Here is a 27,167-nt window from a genome sequence, read left to right as displayed (position 1 = left end):
TAGTTGTACTGGTGTAACCTGTGGGAAATTACACTGTGTGTGTGGTGTCTAGTTGTACTGGTGTAACCTGTGGGAAATTACACTGTGTGTGTGGTGTCTAGTTGTACTGGTGTAACCTGTGGGGAATAACACTGTGTGTGTGGTGTCTAGTTGTACTGGTGTAACCTGTGGGGAGTAATACTGTGTGTGTGGTGTCTAGTTGTACTGGTGTAACCTGTGGGGAATAACACTGTGTGTGTGGTGTCTAGTTGTACTGGTTTAACCTGTGGGGAGTAATACTGTGTGTGTGGTGTCTAGTTGTACTGGTGTAACCTGTGGGGAGTAATACTGTGTGTGTGGTGTCTAGTTGTACTGGTTTAACCTGTGGGGAATAACACTGTGTGTGTGGTGTCTAGTTGTACTGGTGTAACCTGTGGGGAGTAATACTGTGTGTGTGGTGTCTAGTTGTACTGGTTTAACCTGTGGGGAATAACACTGTGTGTGTGGTGTCTAGTTGTACTGGTGTAACCTGTGGGGAGTAACACTGTGTGTGTGGTGTCTAGTTGTACTGGTGTAACCTGTGGGGAGTAATACTGTGTGTGTGGTGTCTAGTTGTACTGGTGTAACCTGTGGGGAATAACACTGTGTGTGTGGTGTCTAGTTGTACTGGTGTAACCTGTGGGGAGTAATACTGTGTGTGTGGTGTCTAGTTGTACTGGTGTAACCTGTGGGGAATAACACTGTGTGTGTGGTGTCTAGTTGTACTGGTTTAACCTGTGGGGAGTAATACTGTGTGTGTGGTGTCTAGTTGTACTGGTGTAACCTGTGGGGAATAACACTGTGTGTGTGGTGTCTACTTGTACTGGTGTAACCTGTGGGGAATAACACTGTGTGTGTGGTGTCTAGTTGTACTGGTTTAACCTGTGGGGAGTAATACTGTGTGTGTGGTGTCTAGTTGTACTTGTGTAACCTGTGGGGAATAACACTGTGTGTGTGGTGTCTAGTTGTACTGGTGTAACCTGTGGGGAATAACACTGTGTGTGTGGTGTCTAGTTGTACTGGTGTAACCTGTGGGGAATAACACTGTGTGTGTGGTGTCTAGTTGTACTGGTGTAACCTGTGGGGAGTAATACTGTGTGTGTGGTGTCTAGTTGTACTGGTGTAACCTGTGGGGAATAACACTGTGTGTGTGGTGTCTAGTTGTACTGGTGTAACCTGTGGGGAATAACACTGTGTGTGTGGTGTCTAGTTGTACTGGTGTAACCTGTGGGGAATAACACTGTGTGTGTGGTGTCTAGTTGTACTGGTGTAACCTGTGGGGAATAACACTGTGTGTGTGGTGTCTAGTTGTACTGGTGTAACCTGTGGGGAATAACACTGTGTGTGTGGTGTCTAGTTGTACTGGTGTAACCTGTGGGGAGTAATACTGTGTGTGTGGTGTCTAGTTGTACTGGTGTAACCTGTGGGGAATAACACTGTGTGTGTGGTGTCTAGTTGTACTGGTGTAACCTGTGGGGAATAACACTGTGTGTGTGGTGTCTAGTTGTACTGGTGTAACCTGTGGGGAGTAATACTGTGTGTGTGGTGTCTAGTTGTACTGGTGTAACCTGTGGGGAATAACACTGTGTGTGTGGTGTCTAGTTGTACTGGTGTAACCTGTGGGGAATAACACTGTGTGTGTGGTGTCTAGTTGTACTGGTGTAACCTGTGGGGAATAACACTGTGTGTGTGGTGTCTAGTTGTACTGGTATAACCTGTGGGGAGTAATACTGTGTGTGTGGTGTCTAGTTGTACTGGTGTAACCTGTGGGGAATAACACTGTGTGTGTGGTGTCTAGTTGTACTGGTGTAACCTGTGGGGAGTAATACTGTGTGTGTGGTGTCTCGTTGTACTGGTGTAACCTGTGGGGAATAACACTGTGTGTGTGGTGTCTAGTTGTACTGGTGTAACCTGTGGGGAGTAATACTGTGTGTGGGGTGTCTAGTTGTACTGGTGTAACCTGTGGGGAGTAATACTGTGTGTGTGGTGTCTACTTGTACTGGTGTAACCTGTGGGGAATAACACTGTGTGTGTGGTGTCTAGTTGTACTGGTGTAACCTGTGGGGAATAACACTGTGTGTGTGGTGTCTAGTTGTACTGGTGTAACCTGTGGGGAATAACACTGTGTGTGTGGTGTCTAGTTGTACTGGTGTAACCTGTGGGGAGTAATACTGTGTGTGTGGTGTCTCGTTGTACTGGTGTAACCTGTGGGGAATAACACTGTGTGTGTGGTGTCTAGTTGTACTGGTGTAACCTGTGGGGAGTAATACTGTGTGTGTGGTGTCTAGTTGTACTGGTGTAACCTGTGGGGAGTAATACTGTGTGTGTGGTGTCTACTTGTACTGGTGTAACCTGTGGGGAATAACACTGTGTGTGTGGTGTCTAGTTGTACTGGTGTAACCTGTGGGGAATAACACTGTGTGTGTGGTGTCTAGTTGTACTGGTGTAACCTGTGGGGAATAACACTGTGTGTGTGGTGTCTAGTTGTACTGGTGTAACCTGTGGGGAATAACACTGTGTGTGTGGTGTCTAGTTGTACTGGTGTAACCTGTGGGGAGTAATACTGTGTGTGTGGTGTCTAGTTGTACTGGTTTAACCTGTGGGGAATAATACTGTGTGTGTGGTGTCTAGTTGTACTGGTGTAACCTGTGGGGAGTAATACTGTGTGTGTGGTGTCTAGTTGTACTGGTGTAACCTGTGGGGAGTAATACTGTGTGTGTTTGCAGTAGTGTAGCGGTTAACCTGTGATTCTGTGGTGTGTTGCGGGTGGCTCTGTGTGGATGTGTGTTAGTCTGCATGCAGCAACGACCCCGGTGTGGGAGAGGCCGTCAGGGCTCAGTGCAGCAATCTCGCTCTCCGAATAGATTCCATCTCACCAGTCACCACGGTGACCACAGACACTACTCGCTGTTCTCCCATGAGCACCGGGGCATCCTACTGGGAACCAGTCACATGACGTCCCTGTGGAAATGTAAATCACTGCACTGATAGTATTGACATATATGGTAGGACTGGTATTATTGCTATTGCTAATGCCATCCCTTTTGTTCTTAGCTAAACTCCTACCACAGTAATGACCTCAACTGATACAAGCAGTCATCAACTTTCTTCTACAGATCCCCCCCACGGTTTTAAGTGTATTTGTCACTGTTATACCGATCACACACACACACACACACACACACACACACACACACACACACACACACACACACACACACACACACACACACACACACACACACACACACACACACACACACACACACACACACACACACAAACAATTATTGAATCACTGCTTATTGAATCTGTCTGTTCCAGTCTGAACTTGTGAAGGCTGCTGCTGAGGGGATCCATCATTTGCATTAGCATGACATTTCTTTCTCAAGGTTTTAATTATTGGGTACTAAGAGGTGTTTGCAGCTTTGTTTCAGCTTGTCCCTTTGGACAAGATGTTGTTGTGGTTATGGGGTCCTTTCACTAGGGAGGCGCTAGAGTAACCCAGACAAAACAAACTGTCTGTCTTGAGCTTTCGCTAGCAAACTTGTATCGACTGGGTCCAGCCCTCTAGCGAATTTGCAACATTATCGAACTGGGTCCAGCCTGCTAGCGAACATGCAACATTATCGACTGGATCCAGCCCTCTAACAAATTTGCAACATTATCGAACTGGGTCCAGCCTGCTAGCGAACTTGCAACATTATCGACAGGGTCCAGCCTGCTAGCGAATTTGCAACATTATCGAACTGGGTCCAGCCTGCTAGCGAACTTGCAACATTATCGACAGGGTCCAGCCTGCTAGCGAACTTGCAACATTATCGACTGGGTCCAGCCTGCTAGCGAACTTGCACATTATTGACTGGGTCCAGCCTGCAAGCGAACTTGCAACATTATCGACTGGGTCCAGCCTGCTAGCGAACTTGCAACATTATCGACTGGGTCCAGCCTGCTAGCGAACTTGCAACATTATTGACTGGGTCCAGCCTGCTAGCGAACTTGCAACATTATCGACTGGATCCAGCCCTCTAGCGAATTTGCAACATTATCGAACTGGGTCCAGCCTGCTAGCAAACTTGCAACATTATCGACTGGATCCAGCCCTCTAGCGAACTTGCAACATTATCGAACTGGGTCCAGCCTGCTAGCGAACTTGCAACATTATCGACTGGATCCAGCCCTCTAGCGAATTTGCAACATTATCGAACTGGGTCCAGCCTGCTAGCGAACTTGCAACATTATCGACAGGGTCCAGCCTGCTAGCGAACTTGCAACATTATCGACTGGGTCCAGCCTGCTAGCGAACTTGCAACATTATCGACTGGGTCCAGCCTGCTAGCGAACTTGCAACATTATCGACTGGGTCCAGCCTGCTAGCGAACTTGCAACATTATCAACTGGGTCCAGCCTGCTAGTGAACTTGCAACATTATCGACTGGGTCCAGCCTACTAGTGAACTTGCAACATTATCGACTGGGTCCAGCCTGCTAGCGAACTTGCAACATTATCGACTGGGTCCAGCCTGCTAGTGAACTTGCAACATTGTTTCAACTGGACCCTCACAGTTTCCATCGCTGATGAGTTCAGGACAGACACAGCTCTATTTGGGTCCTGTATGTCAGCCCCTTTTCAGGGGTCCCGACTTTTCTTTTTAGATAAAAGGTCAATTTTTCAGCAAGACGCATCAATTAATTCAGGCTATAAGAGTGTAGGCCTAATGACAATCGCAGAATGACATCACACTTTTTGGTGTTTTGTAACAGGTGTGTCTTTCCCTTCATCAAATGGCAGGTGCACAGTGCACTGTTTGGATTATTGGACCAACATGTGCTGGTAGCATACTTTTTAAAGTGATTTGTTTGACAATCAGATGAAAACATCTTGACTGGTTGTGTTCATGCCACATTTAAAGGTAATCCATGTTGCCTGTTAAAGCACATGTCTATTAGGCCCATCATTTTTTTTGTGCAGGTGCAAGAGTACGCACAAATAGGTGCGGTAATGTGTTGAAACAAAAATAGACCCCTGAATGTCACGGTATAATTTGCACTTTACACACACACACACACACACACACACACACACACACACACACACACACACACACACACACACACACACACACACACACACACACACACACACACACACACACACACACACACACACACACACACACACAGACACACACACACACACACACACACACACACACACACACACACACACACACACACACACACACACACACACACACACACACACACACACACACACACACACACACACACACACACACACACACACACACACACACACACACACACACACACACACACACACACACACACACACACACACACACACACACACACACACACACACACACACACACACACACACACACACACACACACACACACACACACACACACACACACACACACACACACACACACACACACACACACACACACACACACACACACAATGGAGAGAGTCAGTGGAATGGGCAGAGAGAAAGAGAGGGAGGAGAAAGGGGTGGGGATGGAGAAGAGGGACACTACAGAGAATGAAATGGAGCAGAAGAAACATAGGTCTTTAGAGTATGGACATTTTTACTCAATATTTTTAAGTGGGGGTTTGCCTGCTTTAGCATTCTGATGGTTTTATCAACATGGATGATGATGACATATGCATTCAGTATAACAATTATACTGATTTGAATGCCATATCAGTTACATTTCTCCATATTCATCTCCATTCCAAATGAAGGGGGCTATATCTGTGACACTCACTCCTCTCGTTGCATCTTTCTTACGCGCCATACCTCTCTCCATCTCTCCCCTCTTTCTCTCACTCGCTCGCTCTCTTCTCCTCTCACATCTCCTGTCCTCTCTCTCCTCTTTTCACCTTGTGCTCAGGCTCTCTCATTCTCTCATTTATTTATATTTTCTCTCTTTCAATCTGCCTCATCCATTCTCTTTCCTTCTCCCTTTCCCCCTCTTTCTCTCTCTCTTTCTCTCTCTCTCTCGTCCTCTCTCTCTCTCTCGTCCTCTCTCTCTCGTCCTCTCTCTCTCTCTTTCTCGTCTTGGAGACAGTGCTGTGCTGCTCCCTGTCACTCTGCTCAGTTTACGGGCTCTGCTCTGCTCTCCCGTGCTGTGCTGCTCTCCTCTCCTTTCCTCCTCTCCTTTTTGCTGCTCTCTTCTCTCCTCTTTCTCCATATCCTTTTCTTTGTTTTTTACTCTGTTCTGGAACGTATGCTCCGGGTAGACTGGCAGACTGGGATACTGGGATACCGCTGGTGGAGAGAGGGCTGGATGCTCCAGGCGTTCAGAACTCGGCCATCGGAACCTGTGGATCTGTGGGGAGGGGAGGGAGGGGTGGGGGAGAGGGAGAGTGGAAGGAGGGCACCCAGGTGAAGGAAGGGCTGAGCTGCCGGGGGACCAAGACGAAGGTGGTGGTCTGGTGTTAGGGGTCATGCTCTGCCGGGATCTGAGTTGTTCTATTTGGCCGGAGACTCTGCTGCTTTGCCCCCTCCAAAGGGCTCTTTTCTTGGAAAAGCCGGGCGGGAGGAGCGGGAACCATGAACCAGCAGCTGGATGCTCCGCGGCCAATCAACTGGACCATTAGGAAACTGTGCGCTGCAGCCTTCCTACCATCTGTACGCCTGCTCAAGGTATGGATACCAGAGTGGTCTGGGCTGGGGAGGGGGAGAGAGGGAGGGAGGTGGAGGAAAGGTGTAGTAGGAGAGAGGGAGGTAGAGGAGATATGGGACAGTGAATGGAGAGAGGATAAGGAGCAGAGGAAGAAGAGGGGGAGGTTGATATTGACTTAAGGTGGGTAGTTAGGATTTTTTTTCTTCCATTCGGTATACAGGTAACTGCTGAAGCCACATGGAAATGTCCTGGTCACAGATCTGTTTGTGCTGTCTTACCAATTCCTATTTGGTCATTGACAAGATGGCCCAAACAGATCTGGGACCAAGCTGACACAGGATGGGGTTGTGAGGAAGAAAGGCCAGCAGAGGATTATACTGTGACTGTTTGGTGAAGATATCTGAGCAGTTAGGTTCAGATGGTATTATAGCCAATCCACACCTTCCTGTTTTCTGTCTGACAAGTGTTTTATTCTGGATGTGACTTCCCTGAGGTTATCCTTGTTGGGTGCAAGAGACCATACTGTAACCAGCCTTCTCTGGCATTGGGCTGTGTGCGTGCACTGAATGTGCACATGCGTGTGTCCACTGTATGATGGGCAGTGAGAAAATGTACGCGGAAATGTATTGGTTGTCACAGGATATTTATAGACCTTGTTATAAGCTGGTTTTATTCATTGTCTGGTATAAACATATTACAGGGTGTTAATAACCAGGCATCGTGTCTGGGTTCTCCCCAGTCTTCTTTTAATCACGCAACATCAACGTCTCAAACCAAGTGTCTCTATGATGTTAAACCAGTCAAGATGAATGTGTGTGTGTGTGTGTGTGTGTGTTAAGCATTTGCATGTGTATGGCTCAAATAGATGATATTATAATCACTGATGGTTTCTGTGTGCATCAGTGTAAGGCATTGACAGTGCGTGTTGATGTGAGAGGTTTTCTAATCACTGATGGGGCTAGATAGTGTGTCTGAGCCATCTCAGGAGATGTCACAATGGCAGTGTAAGTTCATCTTAATAGGCCAGTTAATACACGTTCTGTATGCATCTGGTTCTGTGTGGGTGTCCCCATATGAGGCGCTTTGATGCTACAGCCAAACTCTTGGACCTCATATCTCTCCCCCACACAGGCACCTTCACCTTCTTTCAACATATTTTAGAACAAATAGGGAATCATTTAAGACATTTGCAAGGGTGCCATTATAATTGGCCACAATGTCTATTCAGAAATCAGTGCTGTTGGACTTTTCAGTGCTGAGAGATGGAGGTGGTCACTGCTGTTATGTTGTCCATGGAGGTTCTTTCTCAGTGGTTGTAGATGGCTTTTGGCATTCACTGCTTGACACTCTTTGCTCATGATGAAACAATAGTTAGAGGTTGTGATTCGAAATATTGGTTGTGCTTATTTGGAAGTCATTCACTAGAATACAGCTCTTCTGTATACTAGTGCTTAATGTAGATAAATCATTTGTAACTTCACATTCCCTCAGATTCCAATAGTCCCATCATGTCACAGCCAGTCACACCTCTAAATGTCACACTCACAATCCAACCTGCTGACACACCATGGCCAAGTGTTGATTGGTCGGCACAGTTAATCAAAAAGCCATTACCACTCTCACCATGTGTTGCTACGGTAACAGCCCACCATGTGCCCTTTCACAGCCTGGGAGAGTAGCAGAGGGGATGATGTGGATTAGGTAGGTGACACACAGATACAAACCGATCGATTAAGATTGATCATCTGGGGGACGTCAGGGGTTTTAACCTCACGGTGATGCTACTGGATCAACTGTAGGTCACCTGATCCTTTTAAAGGACAGCAGGTTACTTGGTGTGACAGATTAAATTCCCTGGTGTTTGATTGGTGCTGTTATTGACCAATCATGGTACGTCTTCTAACCCAATTGTTCTCTTTGTCAGCACCCTTGCCTACATGGATTTACAGATCATTCAGAATAAGGATGAATGTCTGCCAGGGTGGATGTGAACAGTGAAAATAAAGCGTTGGACACTCATGGAGCCGGCGTGCAATGATAATTCAATGAGTCTGTGCCATGATTCATTCCCGAGACATACTGGCAATGAATCAAGTTCTCTGGCAGGTGTTTTCAACAAGTAATTAAATCCCCCATTATAACAGAGTTTCTTCTCGACCTTTCAAATGACAAGCAATTGGTCAAGTGTCGGACCCCAAGAGAATAATGTCTCCATTATGGAGGGAAATAAGTGTTTGCTGAATTGGTGACTGAAATGATATAGCCTAGAGAGGAAACACCCATTAATGTAAGCTGCTGGACAGCCCTCTCTCTCTCTCTCTCTCTCTCTCTCTCTCTCTCTCTCTCTCTCTCTCTCTCTCTCTCTCTCTCTCTCTCTCTCTCTCTCTCTCTCTCTCTCTCTCTCTCTCCTCTCTCTCCTCTCTCTCCTCTCTCTCTCTCTCTCTCTCTCTCTCTCTCTCTCAATTCAATTCAATTCAATTCAAGGGGCTTTATTGGCATGGGAAACATGTGTTAACATTGCCAAAGCAAGTGAGGTAGATAACATACAAAAGTGAAATAAACAATAAAAATTAACAGTAAACATTACACATACAGAAGTTTCAAAACAATAAAGACATTACAAATGGCAGATGACCTCAGGCCTTGGATATTCCAGGATGATATAGTGAAGGCTTTTTGTTCCGTAAAGTGTACAATGTTGTTGGTCGTGGTTTGGCCTCAGGCCAGTAAGTGTGAGCAGAGCCTGCTGAGCATCTGGTACATGCCGTTGGCTTGGGCGAGTGTAAGAGTGGGGGTTGGGCCTGTTTGCCCGCTCACTACCTGGGGGTATGTGTGACTTCCATGTTGATGCCCTCTTTGCGGGGGTGGGGTGCATGGGGTGGGCAGGAGTGGCATAGGTCTGATCTGAGGGGGCCTAAATGGGGTGTGGGCATGGTTGATGTGGGGGGGTGTTGATTGGTTGGGGTGGGGGTGTGGATGTGTCTGGGGGTGCTGTGGTCTGGATGTAAGTCCTCTTGGCGTGGGTCCTCTATGTGTAGGTCCAGGGGGGGGTCCTGCAGGTCTTGGAGGGTGTCTCGCTGGTCTGGGTGGGGTGTCTCTTGATCTGTTGCTCCTGTGTGAAGTGTTGGGGCTGCGTTTGAGAGCGATGTCCTTTAGAGTCCGGGCAAAGGTGGGCACTGCTGCCTTGTAGAGGTGGACCTGGTCATAGAGGCTGTTCAAGTCCAGGGTGAAGTGGTGGGCCAGGAAAACATTTGGTTTTGAGGCACAGTCACGGGAAATGCTTGTGTTTACCCGCTGTATTGTAGCAGGGTGGAAGTCTTTTCGTGGTAGCAGGGTGGAGATAACCACTTGTGCGTTGGGGAAAGTAGAAGAAGCTTTTTCAATCACTCCCTTCAGTGCTGTGGCCACCCTTTCCTGCTGTGCGCTCAGGTCGTTTGTGCCTGTGTGTATTATTATGTGGCTAGGTGAGCCTAGTTGGTCCTCAGACAGAAGGTCAAGGGCGCGCTGGGTGTTTGGACACCAGAGTTTAGACACACTGTGTTTGGGAAAAAGTTTTTTTTCTTCTATATATTTCCCATTTGAGTCCATAAGGAGAACAATCTGTGTCTTGTGTTTGTCCTCAGTGGGTGTGGGGGGGTTGTCAGGAGGGCTATCAGGGTGGCTATTCTCTCTCTATCTCTCTGTCTCTCTGTCTCTCTGTCTCTATCTCTCTGTCTCTCTGTCTCTCTCTCTCTCTCTCTCTCTCTCTCTCTCTCTCTCTCTCTCTCTCTCTCTCTCTCTCTCTCTCTCTCTCTCTCTCTCTCTCTCTCTCTCTCTCTCTCTCTCTCTCTCTCTCTCTCTCTCTGTCTCTCTCTCTCTCTCTCTCTCTCTCTCTCTCTCTCTCTCTCTCTCTCTCTCTCTCTCTCTCTCGTCTGTCTGTCTGTCTGTCTGTCTGTCTGTCTGTCTGTCTGTCTGTCTGTCTGTCTGTCTGTCTGTCTGTCTGTCTGTCTGTCTGTCTGTCTGTCTGTCTGTCTGTCTGTCTGTCTGTCTGTCTGTCTGTCTGTCTCTCTCTCTCTCTCTCTCTCTCTCTCTCTCTCTCTCTCTCTCTCTCTCTCTCTCTCTCGGTGCATGCTGGGTGTTTTTGGAGTCTGAGTATTTGGTGTGGAAAGCTCTATCCTAACTAACTTTCTTGATTCTTTTCTTTACATGTTATTTTCTATGGTGGAGGGTTAATGCAATATTTGTTTTTGGCGGTATCCAAAGTTTTTTTTTCAAAGTTAGGGTGGAAGAGGACAGAGTAACTTTCCTGGGGGTTGGAAGGTGTAGTGTGCGCAATGGCTTCTCAGCCTAGCGCGGAGGAGACGCTGTCTATACAGCATGGATTCAGGTGTGTTCCTGAGAACGGAGTTAAGGTGGAGGAGGTTCTGCTCGCGGTCGGTGAACAGGTAGGAGCTGAGTTTATACATTCTGCTTCTAGAATGAACAAAGCTGTGGTTGTGTTCATGAAAAGGGCTAATTTGGTCGGTAGGCTAATTGCTAGCGGAATATTTGTAAGGGATGTGTTGGTGTCAATTTCACCTCTCTCTACCCCTTCAACAAGAGTTGTAGTGGCAAATTTGCCTCCGTTTATCACGGATGATCAAATTAGGAAAGAGCTGAGTCGTTTTGGTAAGTTTGCTAGCGGTTTCCGTGTACTGTCAGCAGGGTTTCAGGCAGATGCCGTTAAACACGTTGTTTCGTTCCGGAGGCAAGTGTTTATGTTTCTGAACAACAACGAGCAACAGCTAAATGTGCATTTTAAAGTGAGGCATGGGGAGGGGCTCTATGCAGGTTTTGCCAGCACAGATAGTCTACGGTGTTTTGAATGTGGGGATTTGGGGCACAAGAGCTTTGCGTGCCCACATAAAGGCCGTAGACAAGGTGAGGATACAAGCGCAAATGGGGGAAATCGAGGTCAAAATGCAGGGGGTAAGGAGATGCAGACAGCAGAGGCTGGGCCTAGTCAGTCTAGAGATGGTGGTGTAGATGAGGCTGGGCCTAGTCAGGCTAGAGATGGTAGGGTAGTGGAGGCTGGGTCTAGTCAGGCTAGAGATGGTGGAGAAGCAGAGGCTGGGTCTAGTCAGGCTAGAGATGGTGGGGTAGCTGAGGCTGGGCCTAGTTATGCTATGGAGGGTGGTGTAGAGGGTGCTGGGTCTAGGCAGGCTATGGATGGTGGTATAGCAGAGGCTGAGTCTAGTCAAGCTATGGATGGTGGGGTAGCTGAGGCTGGCCCAAGTCATGCTATGGAGGGTGGTGTAGATGATGCTGGGCCGAGTCATGCTATGGAGGGTGGTGCAGATGATGCTGGGCCGAGTCATGCTATGGAGGGTGGTGTAGATGATACTGGGTCTAGTCAGGTTATTCTAGTGGATGAGGAGAGTATAGTGGGGAAGTGTAAGAGATTAGGGGGGGAGGAGGAGGGTGTCAAGAGGAAAAGGAAAAAGGGTGTGGACAAAGGCACCATGGAAATGTTGCCTGTTGCTGTGGGTGAGGCCCTAACCAGAGAGAAAGGGCAGGTGGTCAGGGTGGGAGATAGAGAAGAGGAGGAAAGTGAGTCTGAGGAAGAGGATGAGGAGTTATTTTTTTCAGACTCCTCTTCAATTGGCCCGGAGCTGACAGCCAGTCAACCAGAGGGGTCTAAGTACACGTTGAGAGAACTGACAAGGTTCCTGAATGAGACTAAGGGGAAAAAAGTTAATCTTGAGGCTTTTTTTCCTGATTCTAGAAAGTTTGTAAGATCAGTACAACATGCTATGAGAAATGAGGGGCATGGTGTCCTCTCACCCAAGAAACGGTTTAGGTTGAGGAAGTGGGTCACAACAGTGCGTAAAGGTTTACCTTCAGACACTGTTTAAATGTTTAATTTCTTACTGACACTGGGGCTTTTTGAGCTTTCCTATTGGTCTATTTCTCTGCTGGCTTTTCTCCCACTTCTTATGGAGACTCTTCGGGTAGGCTCGCTTAATATAAATGGTGCCAGAGATGCGGGAAAGAGGAGTGTGTTGGGTGAATATGTAAAACAAAAGAAAGTACAGGTGTTGTTTCTGCAGGAGACGCATAGTGATGTGGTGAATGTGTTGAGCCATGGGACAAATCTTAGTGCAGGGGTGGCAGTCCTTTTTGCACCGGGTCTGGCTGTAAAAACTTGCTCCTCAAAGGAGGTGTGTAGGGGCAGGTTGCTTGTTGTTAAAGCAGAGATTAACAACATGGGTTTTGTCTTTATAAATGTGTATGCGCCTAACACAGGGAGAGAAAGAGGGGTTCTATTTGGGAGTCTTAGACAGGAACTCTCACAAGTAGCGCCTGAGGAGACGCTGGTGATCGGAGGTGACTGGAACTGTACAATGGATTTTACAAAAGACAGAAATGGGGAAGAGCCTCATTCAGTGTCAGTGGGAGTGTTAAGGGACATCTTTAATCAGTTTGACCTAGTGGATGTTTGGAGAACTAAACATCCAAACACAAGACAGTATACGTGGGTGAAGGTTTTTGGGGCTAGGGTGAGTGCAGCCCGACTTGATCGTTTTTACATGTCCAGGAATCAGAGCAATAGGCTGCTGGGTGCTACCATTCTCCCAGTGGGGTTTTCGGATCACCACATAACCATGGCTCGGCTGTCTATTTCACCAGGGCCCCGGCAGGCATCTTATTGGAAGTTCAATGTAAAGCTCTTACAAGATGCCACTTTTTGCTCAGGTTTCCAGACTTTTTGGGAAAGATGGGGGCAGCGAAGAGAGGAGTATGAGTCTCTGAGTCAATGGTGGGATGTGGGGAAAGTGCAAATTCGGCTTTTCTGTCAACAGTACACAGCTCTCTCATCCTCAGAGGCTAGGAGAGTATTGGGGGAACTAGAGCGGTGTATTAGTGAGATGGAGGTAGAGATGGTGGGGCAAGGCAATGTAGGCCTCCAGGCTAACTTAGCCGAATTACGTAGGGACCTGGGTAGTTTTTTCCAGGTTAAAGCAAAGGGAGCACTTGTAAGAGCTAGGTTCTCCATGCTCAAGGAGATGGATGCTCCCAGCTCCTTCTTCTTTGGTTTGGAAAGACAGAGCAGTGAAGCCAAGGGTATGCATTGTCTACGGCTGTCTGATGGGCGGGTGACCTCTGTGGTGGGGGAGATGCGGGAGCGGACTGTGGAGTTTTATACTGAATTGTATAGGGCAGAAATGTGTGATCCTATGTGTGCTCAGGTCTTGTTCGCAGGACTCCCTAAGCTCTCTCGGGCACAGAGGGATGAAATGGACATTCCTCTGTTGTCACATGAACTGGCAGAGGCCGTAACCCAGATGTCCCCCGGTCGTGCACCCGGGGTCGATGGACTTCCAGTGGAGTTTTACAAAAAATTCTGGGGAACTATTGGACAGGATTTCTTTTGCGTGTTGCGTGAATGCGTCGAGGTAGGAGAGTTGCCGATGAGCTGCCGTCGGGCGGCACTGACTCTCCTGCCCAAAAAAGGGGACTTGTGTGAACTTAAGAACTGGAGGCCTGTGGCATTACTCTGTGCGGACTATAAGATATTTGCCAAGGTCCTCTCTAACAGACTGAAGTCCCATCTGGACTCTATAATACACAAGGACCAGACATATTGTGTACCGGGACGCTCAATCACGGACAACTTGTTCTTGATTAGGGACATGTTGGACTTGTCGAGAGGTTCTAATGTGAACTTTGGACTGGTCTCTTTAGATCAAGAGAAGGCTTTTGATAGAGTGGATCATGAGTATCTGTTTAATGTGATGTCTGTGTTTGGGTTTGGGAAGAGCTTTGTGAACTGTGTGAAGCTGTTGTATGCTGGGGCGTCATGTATGGTTAAGGTGGGAGGGGCGCTCAGTAGGCCTGTCTGGGTGAGACGGGGCATTAGACAAGGATGCCCTCTATCTGGGCAGCTGTACACACTAGCCATTGAGCCTTTTTTAGGACTGCTACGCAGGAGACTGCGGGGAGTGTGCTGGACAGGCATGGAGGTGGTGACAGGAATAGCAGTCTCAGCATATGCAGATGATGTTTCTGTGATGGTCAGGGATGGGCAAGATATGCAGGAACTAGAGACCAGTCTGAAGGTGTACGAGGGAGCTTCATCAGCTAAGGTAAACTGGGGAAAGAGCAAAGCTCTGTTATGTGGGGCATGGGGGGATAGGGCTCCTCCTCTGCTTCCAGGGGGTTTGCAGTGGGGTTGTGAAGGGCTTAAAGTGTTGGGGGTGTACCTGGGCTCGGAGAGGTGGGTCAGCAAGAACTGGGAGGGGCTGTCACAGGCAGTGGTGTCAAGACTGGCCAGGTGGAGGTGGCTCCTGTCCCAAGTGTCATATAGAGGGAGGTAATGATGCTGAGGTAATGAGGAGGTGCTGATAATCAACAACCTGGTGGCATCTTCCTTGTGGCATAAACTGGCTGTCCTCAACCCCCCCGCCGGTCTGCTTGCAGACCTGCAACGCAAGCTGGTGGACTTCTTTTGGTCGGGCCATCACTGGCTGAAGGCAGCAGTGTTGTACATGACCGTCCACGAAGGAGGACAGGGCCTGGTGGAACTGGAGAGCAGGATGGCTGCTTTCCGGCTAAAGGCGGTGCAGAGACTGCTGTACCATACTGATGTTGGCTGGAGGGAACCAGCATGCGCGCTGCTGAGGAGAGCTGGCGGATTAGGGTTGGACCGGCAGCTGTTCCTCATGAAGCTGGAGAGGCTGAGTACAGCAGGTCTCTCAGAGTTTTACTCTGCGGTGCTGAGGGCCTGGCAGCTGCTAAGGCCCACACGAGAAGGGGGTGTGGAGCCTGGGCAGTGGGTGTGGGAGGAGCCTATTTTCCACAACCCAGCCATCCCTTTGAGATCGGTTCAGTCGGCCACCCTGCAGAGGCAACTGATGGCAGGGGGTTTACAAAGGCTAGGTGACCTGAGACTGCTGGGAGAGGAGGGGTGGAAAACCCCGGAGGTCTTGGCGCAACAAACAGGAATAACGTCTCTTAGGCTGCTGGAGAGATTCCTGGAGGAGGTCCAGGAGGCACTGTCTGAGCCGGTAAGGGGGGTGTTTGAGAGGCCAAAGAGAGAGGGGCCACCAATGTTTCCGCCACTGCAGGTGACGGCAGAGACTGGAGACTGGCAAGGGGGTCTGGAGGACTTGTTAGATTTTAACACTCCGAGCCTGGGGGAGTTTGAGGGGGTGGGAGGTAAAGCCCTCTACAACCTCTGCGTTAAGGTTAGGAACATTAGAAGCCTAACAGGAGTGAAGGCACATCAGTGGCAGGGGGTATGTGGGGCGGAGAGTATGGTGGGTTTTAGATGGAGGGCGCTCTACAAACCCCCAGTACCAAAGAGGTCAGGGGACCTCCAGTGGAGGGTTCTTCATGGAGCCCTGGCCACTAACAGCTGGTTGGCACGGGTTGATCCGGGAATTGGGCAGGGGTGTCCTTTCTGTCAAATGAATGAAACTGTGATTCATGTGTTTTCTGTGTGCACCAGGTTAATGCCATTAATGTCTCTGTTGGAATGTCTGTGTGACAGGTTGGGGGTGGTTTTTGCTGTTGGGATGTTTATAATGGGATACAGGTATTCGAGTAAGGAGAAAGAAAAATGTGTTTTGTTGAATTTTCTGTTTGCTCAGGCAAAATTAGCTATTTGGCTAACAAGGAGAAACAGGGTCAAAGGTGGGGGGATAACAGACCCTTTACTACTGTTTAATGGGATGGTCTCTGCGCGCCTTAGGGTTGAGTTTGAGTTCTATAAACTGATCAAATGTGTGGAGATGTTTGAGGAGATATGGTGTGTTGGGGGGGCTGTCTGTATTGCTGGGGAAGATGTTTTGGATATACGGTTGTAGGAGAGGGTATTGTTTTTGTGTATGGTGATGGTGGTTTGTATCATGTGGTAGATGGAAAGGTGAGTATGGTACATGTATGCAGTACAGGATATATTTTTGTTTTTTTATTTTAGGGGGGGGTGAGTTTTAAATGAAATGAGAATGTTTCAATAAAGAAAGACAAAAAGTCAAAAAGTCTCTCTCTCTCTCTCTCTCTCTCTCTCTCTCTCTCTCTCTCTCTCTCTCTCTCTCTCTCTCTCTCTCTCTCTCTCTCGAGCAATCACAATATTTTTATCTCACGCTTTTTGGTGTATTCTTTTGCTTATCGTTACAGATTACTTTTTGCTAAAAGTAAAAGGTGTGACATACAAAAAGACAATTGCCCTGAAACTGAATACCTGTCCCCTTCAATCTGCTGTTGCTATTATATTCTTCCTCTTTCTATCTTCCTCTTGTGGTCCCGTGTGGCTCAGTTGGTAGAGCATGGCGTTTGCAACGCCAGGGTTGTGGGTTCATTCCCCACGGGGGGACCAGGATGAATATGTATGATCTTTCCAATTTGTAAGTCGCTCTGGATAAGAGCGTCTGCTAAATGACTTAAATGTAAATGTATATTTCAGATTTCAGCGCTTTCCTCTCCTCTTTGTATCCCTTCTTCCTCTGTCCCTCTTCTGGGAGAGGTTTTTTCTTGGCACCTTTCTCATCCTCTCTGTTTCCTCTCCCTCTGTAGGAGAGAGACTCAGATAGTGAGTGTGTTATTCATTACTGAATTGTCTTCATGCCCCCTGGAGTTGCACAAGAAGTGTGAAGTGCTCTCCTTTTATTCACTCACTGTCTCCCACTGTCCCCCTTCTCTCTCTCTCTCTCTCTCTCTCTCTCTCACTCTCTCTCTCTCTCTCTCTCTCTCTCTCTCTCTCTCTCTCTCTCTCTCTCTCTCTCTCTCTCTCTCTCTCTCTCTCTCTCTCTCTCTCTCTCTCTCTCTCTCTCTCTCTCTCTCTCTCTCTCTCTCTCTCTCTCTCATCATGCTCCATGTATATGAAGCATTCCAATGCCAATTGTAATGCTCCATTTTATGCAAAGTGCATGGAAGGGAGCGACCGCCAAAGAATACATTTGAATATCACAGTAGCAGTTATGTAGCTATAGCTCAAATGGAACTGCAGAATAGTCTTATACAATAACTCCGGTGTCTGTTTATCATTCTCATGTGCTATTTTTACACTGTTTATATACAAATGTACTTATATACTCAGTGTTATCTATAGGTGGCGCTCTTACTGAGTTGGTATTTGGAGTGGATGGCTTCTACAGTTTAAGTTAACCTTAGACAGACTGATCAGTGCAGGGGAGAAGGGTGTCCAAGAAATAGACAATTTGCCAATTATTGTAAACAGTTGTGGAATAGGTGTCGAGAATTGTTGTTGATTTTGTTGTGGACTTGGTTGTACTCTAAACCCAGCTAACAATTTCTGTTTACCCTAAATTCTCAGAACGTTTGCAGGGACGTTTTGAGAATGTTGTAATATTATCACGTTTTCTAAAAGTTCCCCCGAAAGTTTGACAGAGGTTCCCTCGGATGTTCCTATGACATGGCTATAATGTTTTCTCAATGAGCGTTTGATGAACATATACTAAAAACGTAAAAAACAAACATTCTCCAAATGTTCTTGTAACCATTATGGCATGTACTTCTACTAATGTTTATCATATAATATTACAACGGGACATTTTTTTTAATATTCATGGGATCTTGTCAAGCTAGTTGGAAACCAAATTCGGACCCCATTGGAACGTTACCTAAAGTTGTAGGAACGTTCACTGTTTGTTGTGATTGTTTAATTTTTAAAAATTGCTGTCTCATTTATGTTGGGTAACATACAGTGCCTTCAGAAAGTATTCAGACCCCTTGACTTTTTCCACATTTTGTTACATTACAGCCTTATTCTAAAATGGATTAAAAAAATTAAATCCTCAGCAATCTACACACAATACCCCATAATGACAAAGCAAAAACAGGTTTTTAGACATTTTTGCAAATGTATCAAATCTAAAAAACAGAAAACCTTATTTACTTACGTATTCAGACCCTTTGCTATAAGACTCGAATTTCAGCTCAGGTGCATCCTGTATCCATTGATCATCCTTGAGATGTTTCTACAACTTGATTGGAGTCCACCTGTGGTAAATTCTGTCTATATAAGGTCCCACAGTTGACAGTGCATGTCAGAGCAAAAATCAATTCATGAGGTTGAAGGAATTGTCCGTAGAGCTCCGAGACAGGATTGTGTCGAGGCACAGATCTGGGGAAGGGTACCAAAATATTTCTGCAGCATTGAAGGTCCTCAAGAACACAGTGAACTCCATCATTCTTAAATGGAAGAAGTTTGGAACCACCAAAACTCTTCCTAGAGCTGGCTGCCTGGCCAAACTGAGCAATTGGGGGAGAAGGGCCTTGGTCAGGGAGGTGATCAAGAACCCGATGGTCAGTCTGACAGAGCTCCAGAGTTCCTCTGTGGAGATGGGAGAACCTTCCAGAAGGACAACCATCTCTACAGCACTCCACCAATCTAGCTTTTATGGTAGATTGGCCAGACGGAAGCCACTCCTCAGTAAAAGGAACATGACAGCCCACTTGCCAAAAGGCTCCTAAAGGACTCTCAGACCATGAGAAACAAGATTCTCTGGTCTGATGAAACAAAGATTGAACTCTTTGGCCTAAATGCCAAGCGTCACATCTGGAGGAAACCTGACACCATCCCTATGGTGAAGCATGGTGGTGGCAGCATCATGCTGTGGGGATGTTTTTCAGCGGTAGGGACTGGGAGACTAGTCAGGATCAAGGCAAAGATGAACGGAGTAAAGTACAGAGGGATCATTGATGAAAACCTGCTCCAGAGCGCTCAGGACCTCAGACTGGGGCGAAGGTTCACCTTCCAACAGGAGAATGACACGAAGCACACAGCCAAGACAACACAGGAGTGGCTTCGGGACAAGTCTCTGAATGTCCTTGAGTGGGCCAGCCAGAGCCGGGACTTGAACCCGATCGAATATCTCTGGAGAGATCTGAAAATAACTTTGCAGCAATGTTCCCCATCCAACCTGACAGAGCTTGGGAGGATCTGCAGAGAAGAATGGGAGAAACTCCACAAATACAGATGTGCCAAGCTTGTAGCATCAAACCCAAGAAGACTCGATGCTGTAATCGCTGCCAAAGGTGCTTCAACAAAGTACTGAGTAAAGGGTCTGAATACTTATGCAAATGTGATATTTCCATTTTTTTTTAAATATAAATGAGCAAAAATGTCTAAAAACCTTTGTCATTATGGGGTATTGTGTGTAGGTTGATGGAAAAAGAAACAACACTTTCTGAATGCACTGTCGTTAAAAAATAGAAAAATGACTTTGATATGTGTGTTAGGCCTTTTCGCTCTAGGCTTATCAGTAATCTGTATACTGCATACATCAGGGTTAAATCAAATAAATGAATAGGTTGGGCTGAAGCCTCTCCTGCAGATTTCTTGACTGCTGCACAGAAGAAATGTTATACTTCATTACCAACCCAGATTAATAATTTAGCTTGTGAGAGGGATTGTTTCAATTCTAGTGGCTTTTGGAAAACTAGTGATTATCACATTCAATTAGCCATGTTGCGTGATACTGACACGAGTCACAATGCACGTTATGTTCTCTCTGTTTGTGGTCTGAGAACACTCACAACAGTGTCATTTCTGAGGCAGAGCCATCTATGTTTAAAATGCTTTGAGTGAAGGATGCTTTACCGCACTATGTGTGGTGCTCACATTCAACAATGCACATGTTTTCTGTTTTGGATGGAGGTTTAATTAACCACATTATATCTCGCTATATCAGTCTTTCTCCTCGTCTCATTGGAGTAGCCTATTCCTTCATCTATTTCACTCACTCCCTGTCTTGCTTTCCTCTAAACGTGCATGTTCTTATAACCTAAATAAGTAAGTGCAAATGAGAAATGGTATTTGAAAGTCAGTGAAGTGAGTCCTACAGGTGTGAACGTAGCTAGGGTATGTGAAGAGTGTTGTACAGAGGACATGTAATCATGGAAACCCTGAGGGAACGTCTCTGTCACCACTTCCGCCGAAGTCGGTCCCTCTCCTTGTTCGCGGCGTTCGGCGGTCGACGTCACCGGTCTTTTAGCCATCGCCGATCCACTTTTCATTTTCCATTTGTTTTGTCTTTGTTTTCTACACACCTGGTTTCTATTCACCAATTACGTGTTCATTATTTAACCCTCTGTTTCCCACATGTTAGTGTGCGTGTTTATTGATTGTTCATGTCGGTTCTTGACGGCTGGTTATTGTTTGCCGGGTTATGTATTTACGCACGTTATTTTCGAGTGACCGGTATTTCTCCGCACCTTGAGTATTGTCTGTATACTGGTGCTGTCGTGGAATTAAATACCATGTAAACTCAACTCTGCTCTCCTGCGCCTGATTCACTGCACCAGTTACCCACCGCCTGACAGTCTCTAACTTTCGTGCACTTTGGTGTGTAAACACACTTCAGCCTACTCCAGGAGCCTTGGAAAGCTTTCACCTTTATGTCTAAATTAATCAAACGCTACTAGCATGAAATTACAATTAAGACATTATTTCACTAACTAGGCAAGCGAAGAACACAAGCTCGCAATTAAGACCTATTTCCCGTTGGCATGGCTCCCACTCGGCATCTGAAATGAAAGGGCCCGTTCTCAGACAGTATTTGCTTTCAGATTTGAAACGCTTTCTGAGAAAACAAAGTAATAGTTGGAAATAAACCGTCTGAATAAGATGTCTTGCCACTTAAATATGGGCCTACTGTAGCTGTGTTTTGTCTCTATTTCCAGTGCTGTATATCAACTGTCTATCATGCTTCGAAAACTTCCAAAACAGAAGCACGGTAAAGATGCTTGCTATTGGGGCACTGAGGAGGGGACTGGGTCTGATGCTTGGTGAACCATAATAACCCCAACGTGCGCATGTTCAAATCCCACTCCTGTGCTCCTGGAAGAAAGTCATTTTCAAACCCTGGTCCACGCCACTCTAAGAAAAAAGGCTTCCAAAAGGGTTATTTGGCTGTCCCCATAGGAGAACCCTTTTTGGTTCTAGGTAGAACCCTTTTTGGTTCCTTGTAAAACCCTCTGTAGAAAGGGTTCTACGTGGAACCAAAAAGGGTTCTTCCAATGGTTATCCTATGGGGACAGTCAAATAACCTTTTTAGGTTCTAGATAGCAATTCGTTTTTCTAAAAGTGTACCAATCCACCCCTACTCCAACCCCTAGCCCATTATCCATGACATCAGCAAATGTATGTCTCTCTGTTTGGACCTTTGACCCTCAGCACTGTCTCTCTGTGTGGACCTTTGACCCCCAGGACTGTCTCTCTGTGTGGACCCCCAGGACTGTCTCTCTGCGTGGACCTTTGAGCGCCTGAACTTTGTCTCTGCTGCCGTCAGTCAGCGGGTGGGAAGTTATGGGTCTTTCTTGGGATGGAAGACTATTTGATTATGTATAAGGAGGAAGTCATGTATCTGCCGCCAGAGCTGTGCTTTATGGAGTCTCAGTAGACAGTTCAACATGTAGTACGGTACCCTGCAGGGCAGTTAGAATAAAATGTACATGTGTTTGTTCTCGAATGTGTGTGTGTATTTTTTTGTGTGTGGGTGTGTGTGTAGTGCCTGCGTGCATGTTGTACGTACATGCGTGAGTGTGTGTGGCTTGTTTGGCCACTGGTCCGTGGTCCCAGAAGTCATTGCCTCTTGTCATGACTCTCTTATGCACCCTCTACACACACAGACAAACACACAGACACACACACACACACACACACACACACACACACACACACACACACACACACACACACACACACACACACACACACACACACACACACACACACACACACACACACACACACACACACACACACACACACACACACACACACACACACACACACACCCACCCTGTCCCCCTGTATTTCAACATGAGGTGAGCTGGCTGCTTGATGAAAGTAAATCTTGTAGAGGGAAAGGGTTTTGGTTGGGTGCACTGAGCATTATTAAATCAGTCTAATCGATTAGTCTAAGTGCTACCTTCTTACTGTGTGCTTAGAATGTGGAATGAGGCACTTTCACCTAGATGTAAGTATGTTGTGGGTGGGTGCCTTTGTGTGTGTGAGTGTGTGCGTGTGCCAGGGTTTCCGTTATGAAAATGTGGCACTAGACATTTGACCGGCAGCATTTTAGTTTGGGGCGGCAGTGGTATAAAGCGTTGGGCCAGTAACTTAAAGGTTACTGGATCGAATCCCCAAGCTGACAAGGTAAAAATCGGTCGTTTTGCCCCTGAACGATCATAACAACATACAGGAACTCAAGTCCTTCTGTTCACCTGACTTAGAATTCCTCACAATCAAATGCCGACCGCATTATCTACCAAGAGAATTCTCTTCGATTATAATCACAGCCGCATATATTCCCCTCCAAGCAGACACATCGACGGCCCTGAACAAACTTTATTTGACTCTATGTAAACTGGAAACCACATATCCTGAGGCTGCATTCATTGTAGCTGGGGATTTTAACAAGGCCAATCTGAAAACAAGACTCCCTAAATTCTATCAGCATATCGATTGTGCAACCAGGGCTGGTAAAACCCTGGATCATTGTTATTCTAACTTCCGCAACACATATAAGGCCCTCCCCCGCCCTCCTTTCGGAAAAGCTGACCACGACTCCATTTTGTTGCTTCCAGCCTATAGACAGAAACTAAAACAGGAAGCTCTCGCGCTCAGGTCTGTTCAACGCTGGTCCGACCAATCTGATTCCACGCTTCAAGATTGCTTCGATCACGTGTACTGGGATATGTTCCGCATTGCGTCAAACAACAACATTGACGAATACGCTGATTCGGTGAGTGAGTTTATTAGCAAGTGCATCGGCGATGTCGTACCCACAGCAACTATTAAAACATTCCCAAATCAGAAACCGTGGATTGATGGCAGCATTCGCGTGAAACTGAAAGCGCGAACTACTGCTTTTAATCAGGGCAAGGTGACCGGAAACATGACCGAATACAAACAGTGTAGCTATTCCCTCCGCAAGGCAATCAAACAAGCTAAGCGTCAGTATAGAGACAAAGTAGAGTCGCAATTCAACGGCTCAGACACAAGAGGTATGTGGCAGGGTCTACAGTCAATCACGGACTACAAAAAGAAAACCAGCCCCGTCGCGGACCAGGATGTCTTGCTCCCAGACAGACTAAACAACTTCTTTGCCCACTTTGAGGACAATACAGTGCCACTGACACGGCCCGCTACCAAAACCTGTGGACTCTCCTTCACTGCAGGCAACGTGAGTAAAACATTTAAACGTGTTAACCCTCGCAAGGCCGCAGGCCCAGACGGCATCCCCAGCCACGTCCTCAGAGCATGTGCAGACCAGCTGGCTGGTGTGTTTACGGACATATTCAACCAATCCTTATCCCAGTCTGCTGTCCCCACATGCTTCAAGAGGGCCACCATTGTTCCTGTTCCCAAGAAAGCTAAGGTAACTGAGCTAAACGACTACCGCCCCGTAGCAATCACTTCCGTCATCATGAAGTGCTTTGAGAGACTAGTCAAGGACCATATCACCTCCACCCTACCTGACACCCTAGACCCACTCCAATTTGCCTACCGCCCCAATAGGTCCACAGACGACACAATCGCAACCACACTGCACACTGCCCTAACCCATCTGGACAAGAGGAATACCTACCTGAGAATGCTGTTCATCGACTACAGCTCAGCATTTAACACCATAGTACCCTCCAAACTCGTCATCAAGCTCGAGACCCTGGGTCTCGACCCCGCCCTGTGCAACTGGGTACTGAACTTCTTGACGGGCTGCCACCAGGTGGTGAGGGTAGGTAACAACATCTCCACTCCGCTGATCCTCAACACTGGGGCCCCACAAGGGTGCGTTCTGAGCCCTCTCCTGTATTCCCTGTTCACCCACGACTGTGTGGCCATGCACGGCTCCAACTCAATCATCAAGTTTGCATACGACACTACAGTGGTAGGCTTGATTACCAACAACGACGAGATGGCCTACAGGGAGGAGGTGAGGGCCCTTGGAGTGTGGTGTCATGAAAATAACCTCACACTCAACGTCAACAAAACAAAGTAGATGATCGTGGACTTCAGAAAACAGCTGAGGGAGCACCCCCCTATCCACATCGACGGGACAGTAGTGGAGAGGGTAGTACGTTTTAAGTTCCTCGGCGTACACATCACGGACAAACTGAAATGGTCCACCCACACAGACAGCGTGGGGAAGAAGGCTCATCAGCGCCTCTTCAACCTTAGGAGGCTGAAGAAATTTGGCTTGTCACCAAAAGCACTCACAAACTTTTACAGATGCACAATTGAGAGCATCCTGTTGGGCTGTATCACCACCTGGTAGGGCAACTGCTCCGCCCACAACCGTAAGGCTCTCCAGAGGGTGTGAGGACTGCGCACTACACCACCCGATGTCACAGGAAGGCCATAAAGATCATCAAGGACAACAACCACCCGAGCCACTGCCTGTTCACCCCGCTATCATCCAGAAGGCGAGGTCAGTACAGGTGCATCAAGGGACCGAGAGACTGAAAAACAGCTTCTATCTCAAGGCCATCAGACTGTTAAACAGCCACCACTAACATTGAGTGGCTGCTGCCAACATACTGACTCGACTTCAGCCACTTTAACAATGTAAAAATGTATGTAAAAATGTATCACTAGCCACTTTAAACAATGCCACTTCATATAATGTTTACATACCCTACATTACCCATCTCATATGTATATACTGTACTCGATACCATCTACTGCATCTTGCCTATGCCGTTCTGTACCATCACTCATTCATATATTTTTATGTACATATTCTTCATTCCTTTACACTTGTGTGTATAAGGTAGTTGTTGTGAAATTGATAGGTTAGATTACTTGTTGGTTATTACTGCATTGTTGGAACTAGAAGCACAAGCATTTCGCTACACTCGCATTAACATCTGCTAACCAAGGGTATGTGACAAATAACATTTGATTTGATTTGATTTGAGGCAGTTAACCCACTCTTCCCTGGTAGGCCGTCATTGTAAATAAGAATTTGTTCTTAACTCACTTGCCTAGTTAAATAAAGGTTAAATAAAAAATTTACCAGACATTTGAGAAGTTTACCGGACCCATATGCATTGGGTGTGTAACCAGATGAGAGCGTCCACCCACGGTGCTCAGAATGACAGAAATAACATTTATATTATGGTAAATAATCTTAACAGAACATGCAAGTCGAGGATGCAATGACGTGTTTCCTTACCGCGCACTTTGAAGATGTTACAATAAGTGACCACATGTACTTTTCCTCAGCCAACAAGATGAGTAAGAAACAGCAAAATCACTATCCTAATCATAGGAGGTGCGTGAGTTTCAGGTTTGGGGAAACACATTTCACCATAAAAATGCACCTTCATAATAAAGCATTCCATGCATCATTACATTTGCAGACTTATGTAGATTTGATATTCATAATTTAGGCTAATAATGTAAATCACTATTTGCAAAAAATACCGTTCAATGCATGGCTGAGCACGTATAGAACAGGCTATAGGCTATATCAGGTAAGTTTATTCTTTCTTTGCACGGGAAAACACATGTAATGCAATTCTACTACACTTTATCTGACTGAAGACATTAGCAGAATATTTTTTATTACTCTGCTGACATTGACAAACAGAACAATAAAAACGACCTTGTCCGTATAATAGGCTTATGAGAACGGGAGACATACAGAACATGACGTCCATCTAAACTGGAGGAGGACATGAAAAGGGGAAGCTAATGATCCTCTGTGGCCAAGTCATGCTTTAGTAGCCTATTTTCAATGATTAGATGTATTTCAGTTTAGACAGGAGTAGGCTAATTAGGCTATATAATCTTGGCAATTTAATTCAATTGACTTAGGGAAAGCTTAGCTTCCCCTAGACTTATGGACGCGCCGCCTATGAGTCTATGCCAATCTACTATCCCCCATAGTAGAAAAGTTGACCTATTCTATTGGTCAGCTTGTGGAGAAAGAAATAGGCCAAACAGACTGGGACAGTCGTGGGACGACTAACTGAAGTTTATTTAGTGCTTTATTCGGGTAGCCGGAAAGTAGAGCATTGCAGTAGTCTAACCTAGAAGTGACAAAAGCATGGATGAATTTTTGGACAGAAAGTTTCTGATTTTTGCAATGTTACGTAGATGGAAAAAAGTTGTCCTTGAAACAGTCTTGATATGTTCGTCAAAAGAGAGATCAGGGTCCAGAGTATAGGGTGTGTGAAACCCTGGTGTGTGCATAGGGTGTGTGAAACCCTGGTGTGTGCATAGGGTGTGTGAAACCCTGGGGTGTACATAGGATGTGTGTGAAACCCTGGTGTGTGCATAGGGTGTGTGTGAAACCCTGGTGTGTGCATAGGGTGTGTGAAACCCTGGGGTGTACATAGGATGTGTGAAACCCTAGTGTGTACATAGGATGTGTGTGAAACCCTGGGGTGTACATAGGATGTGTGTGAAACCCTGGTGTGTGCATAGGATGTGTGAAACCCTGGTGTGTACATAGGATGTGTGTGAAACCCGGGGGTGTACATAGGATGTGTGTG

General features: G+C 46.6%; 1 protein-coding gene across 4 annotated transcripts in view; it reads left to right on the top strand.

The window, feature by feature from the left end:
* The first annotated feature begins 6,405 nt into the window (after positions 1–6,405).
* LOC139577055 (transient receptor potential cation channel subfamily M member 3-like) overlaps positions 6,406–27,167 on the top strand; it is a 193,360-nt gene continuing 172,598 nt past the window's right edge. For all 4 annotated transcript variants that reach the window (XM_071403806.1, XM_071403804.1, XM_071403805.1 and 1 more), the window contains exon 1: positions 6,406–6,697. In XM_071403806.1, the coding sequence (XP_071259907.1) occupies positions 6,605–6,697 (93 nt within the window). In that variant the 5' untranslated portion in view covers positions 6,406–6,604. The remainder of the gene's footprint in view (positions 6,698–27,167) is intronic.

The sequence above is a fragment of the Salvelinus alpinus genome, chromosome 5 (assembly GCF_045679555.1).
Source record: "Salvelinus alpinus chromosome 5, SLU_Salpinus.1, whole genome shotgun sequence".
NCBI lineage: Eukaryota > Metazoa > Chordata > Actinopteri > Salmoniformes > Salmonidae > Salvelinus > Salvelinus alpinus.
Note: the sequence above shows the minus strand (reverse complement) of the source record. Positions and strands in the feature narration are given on the sequence as shown.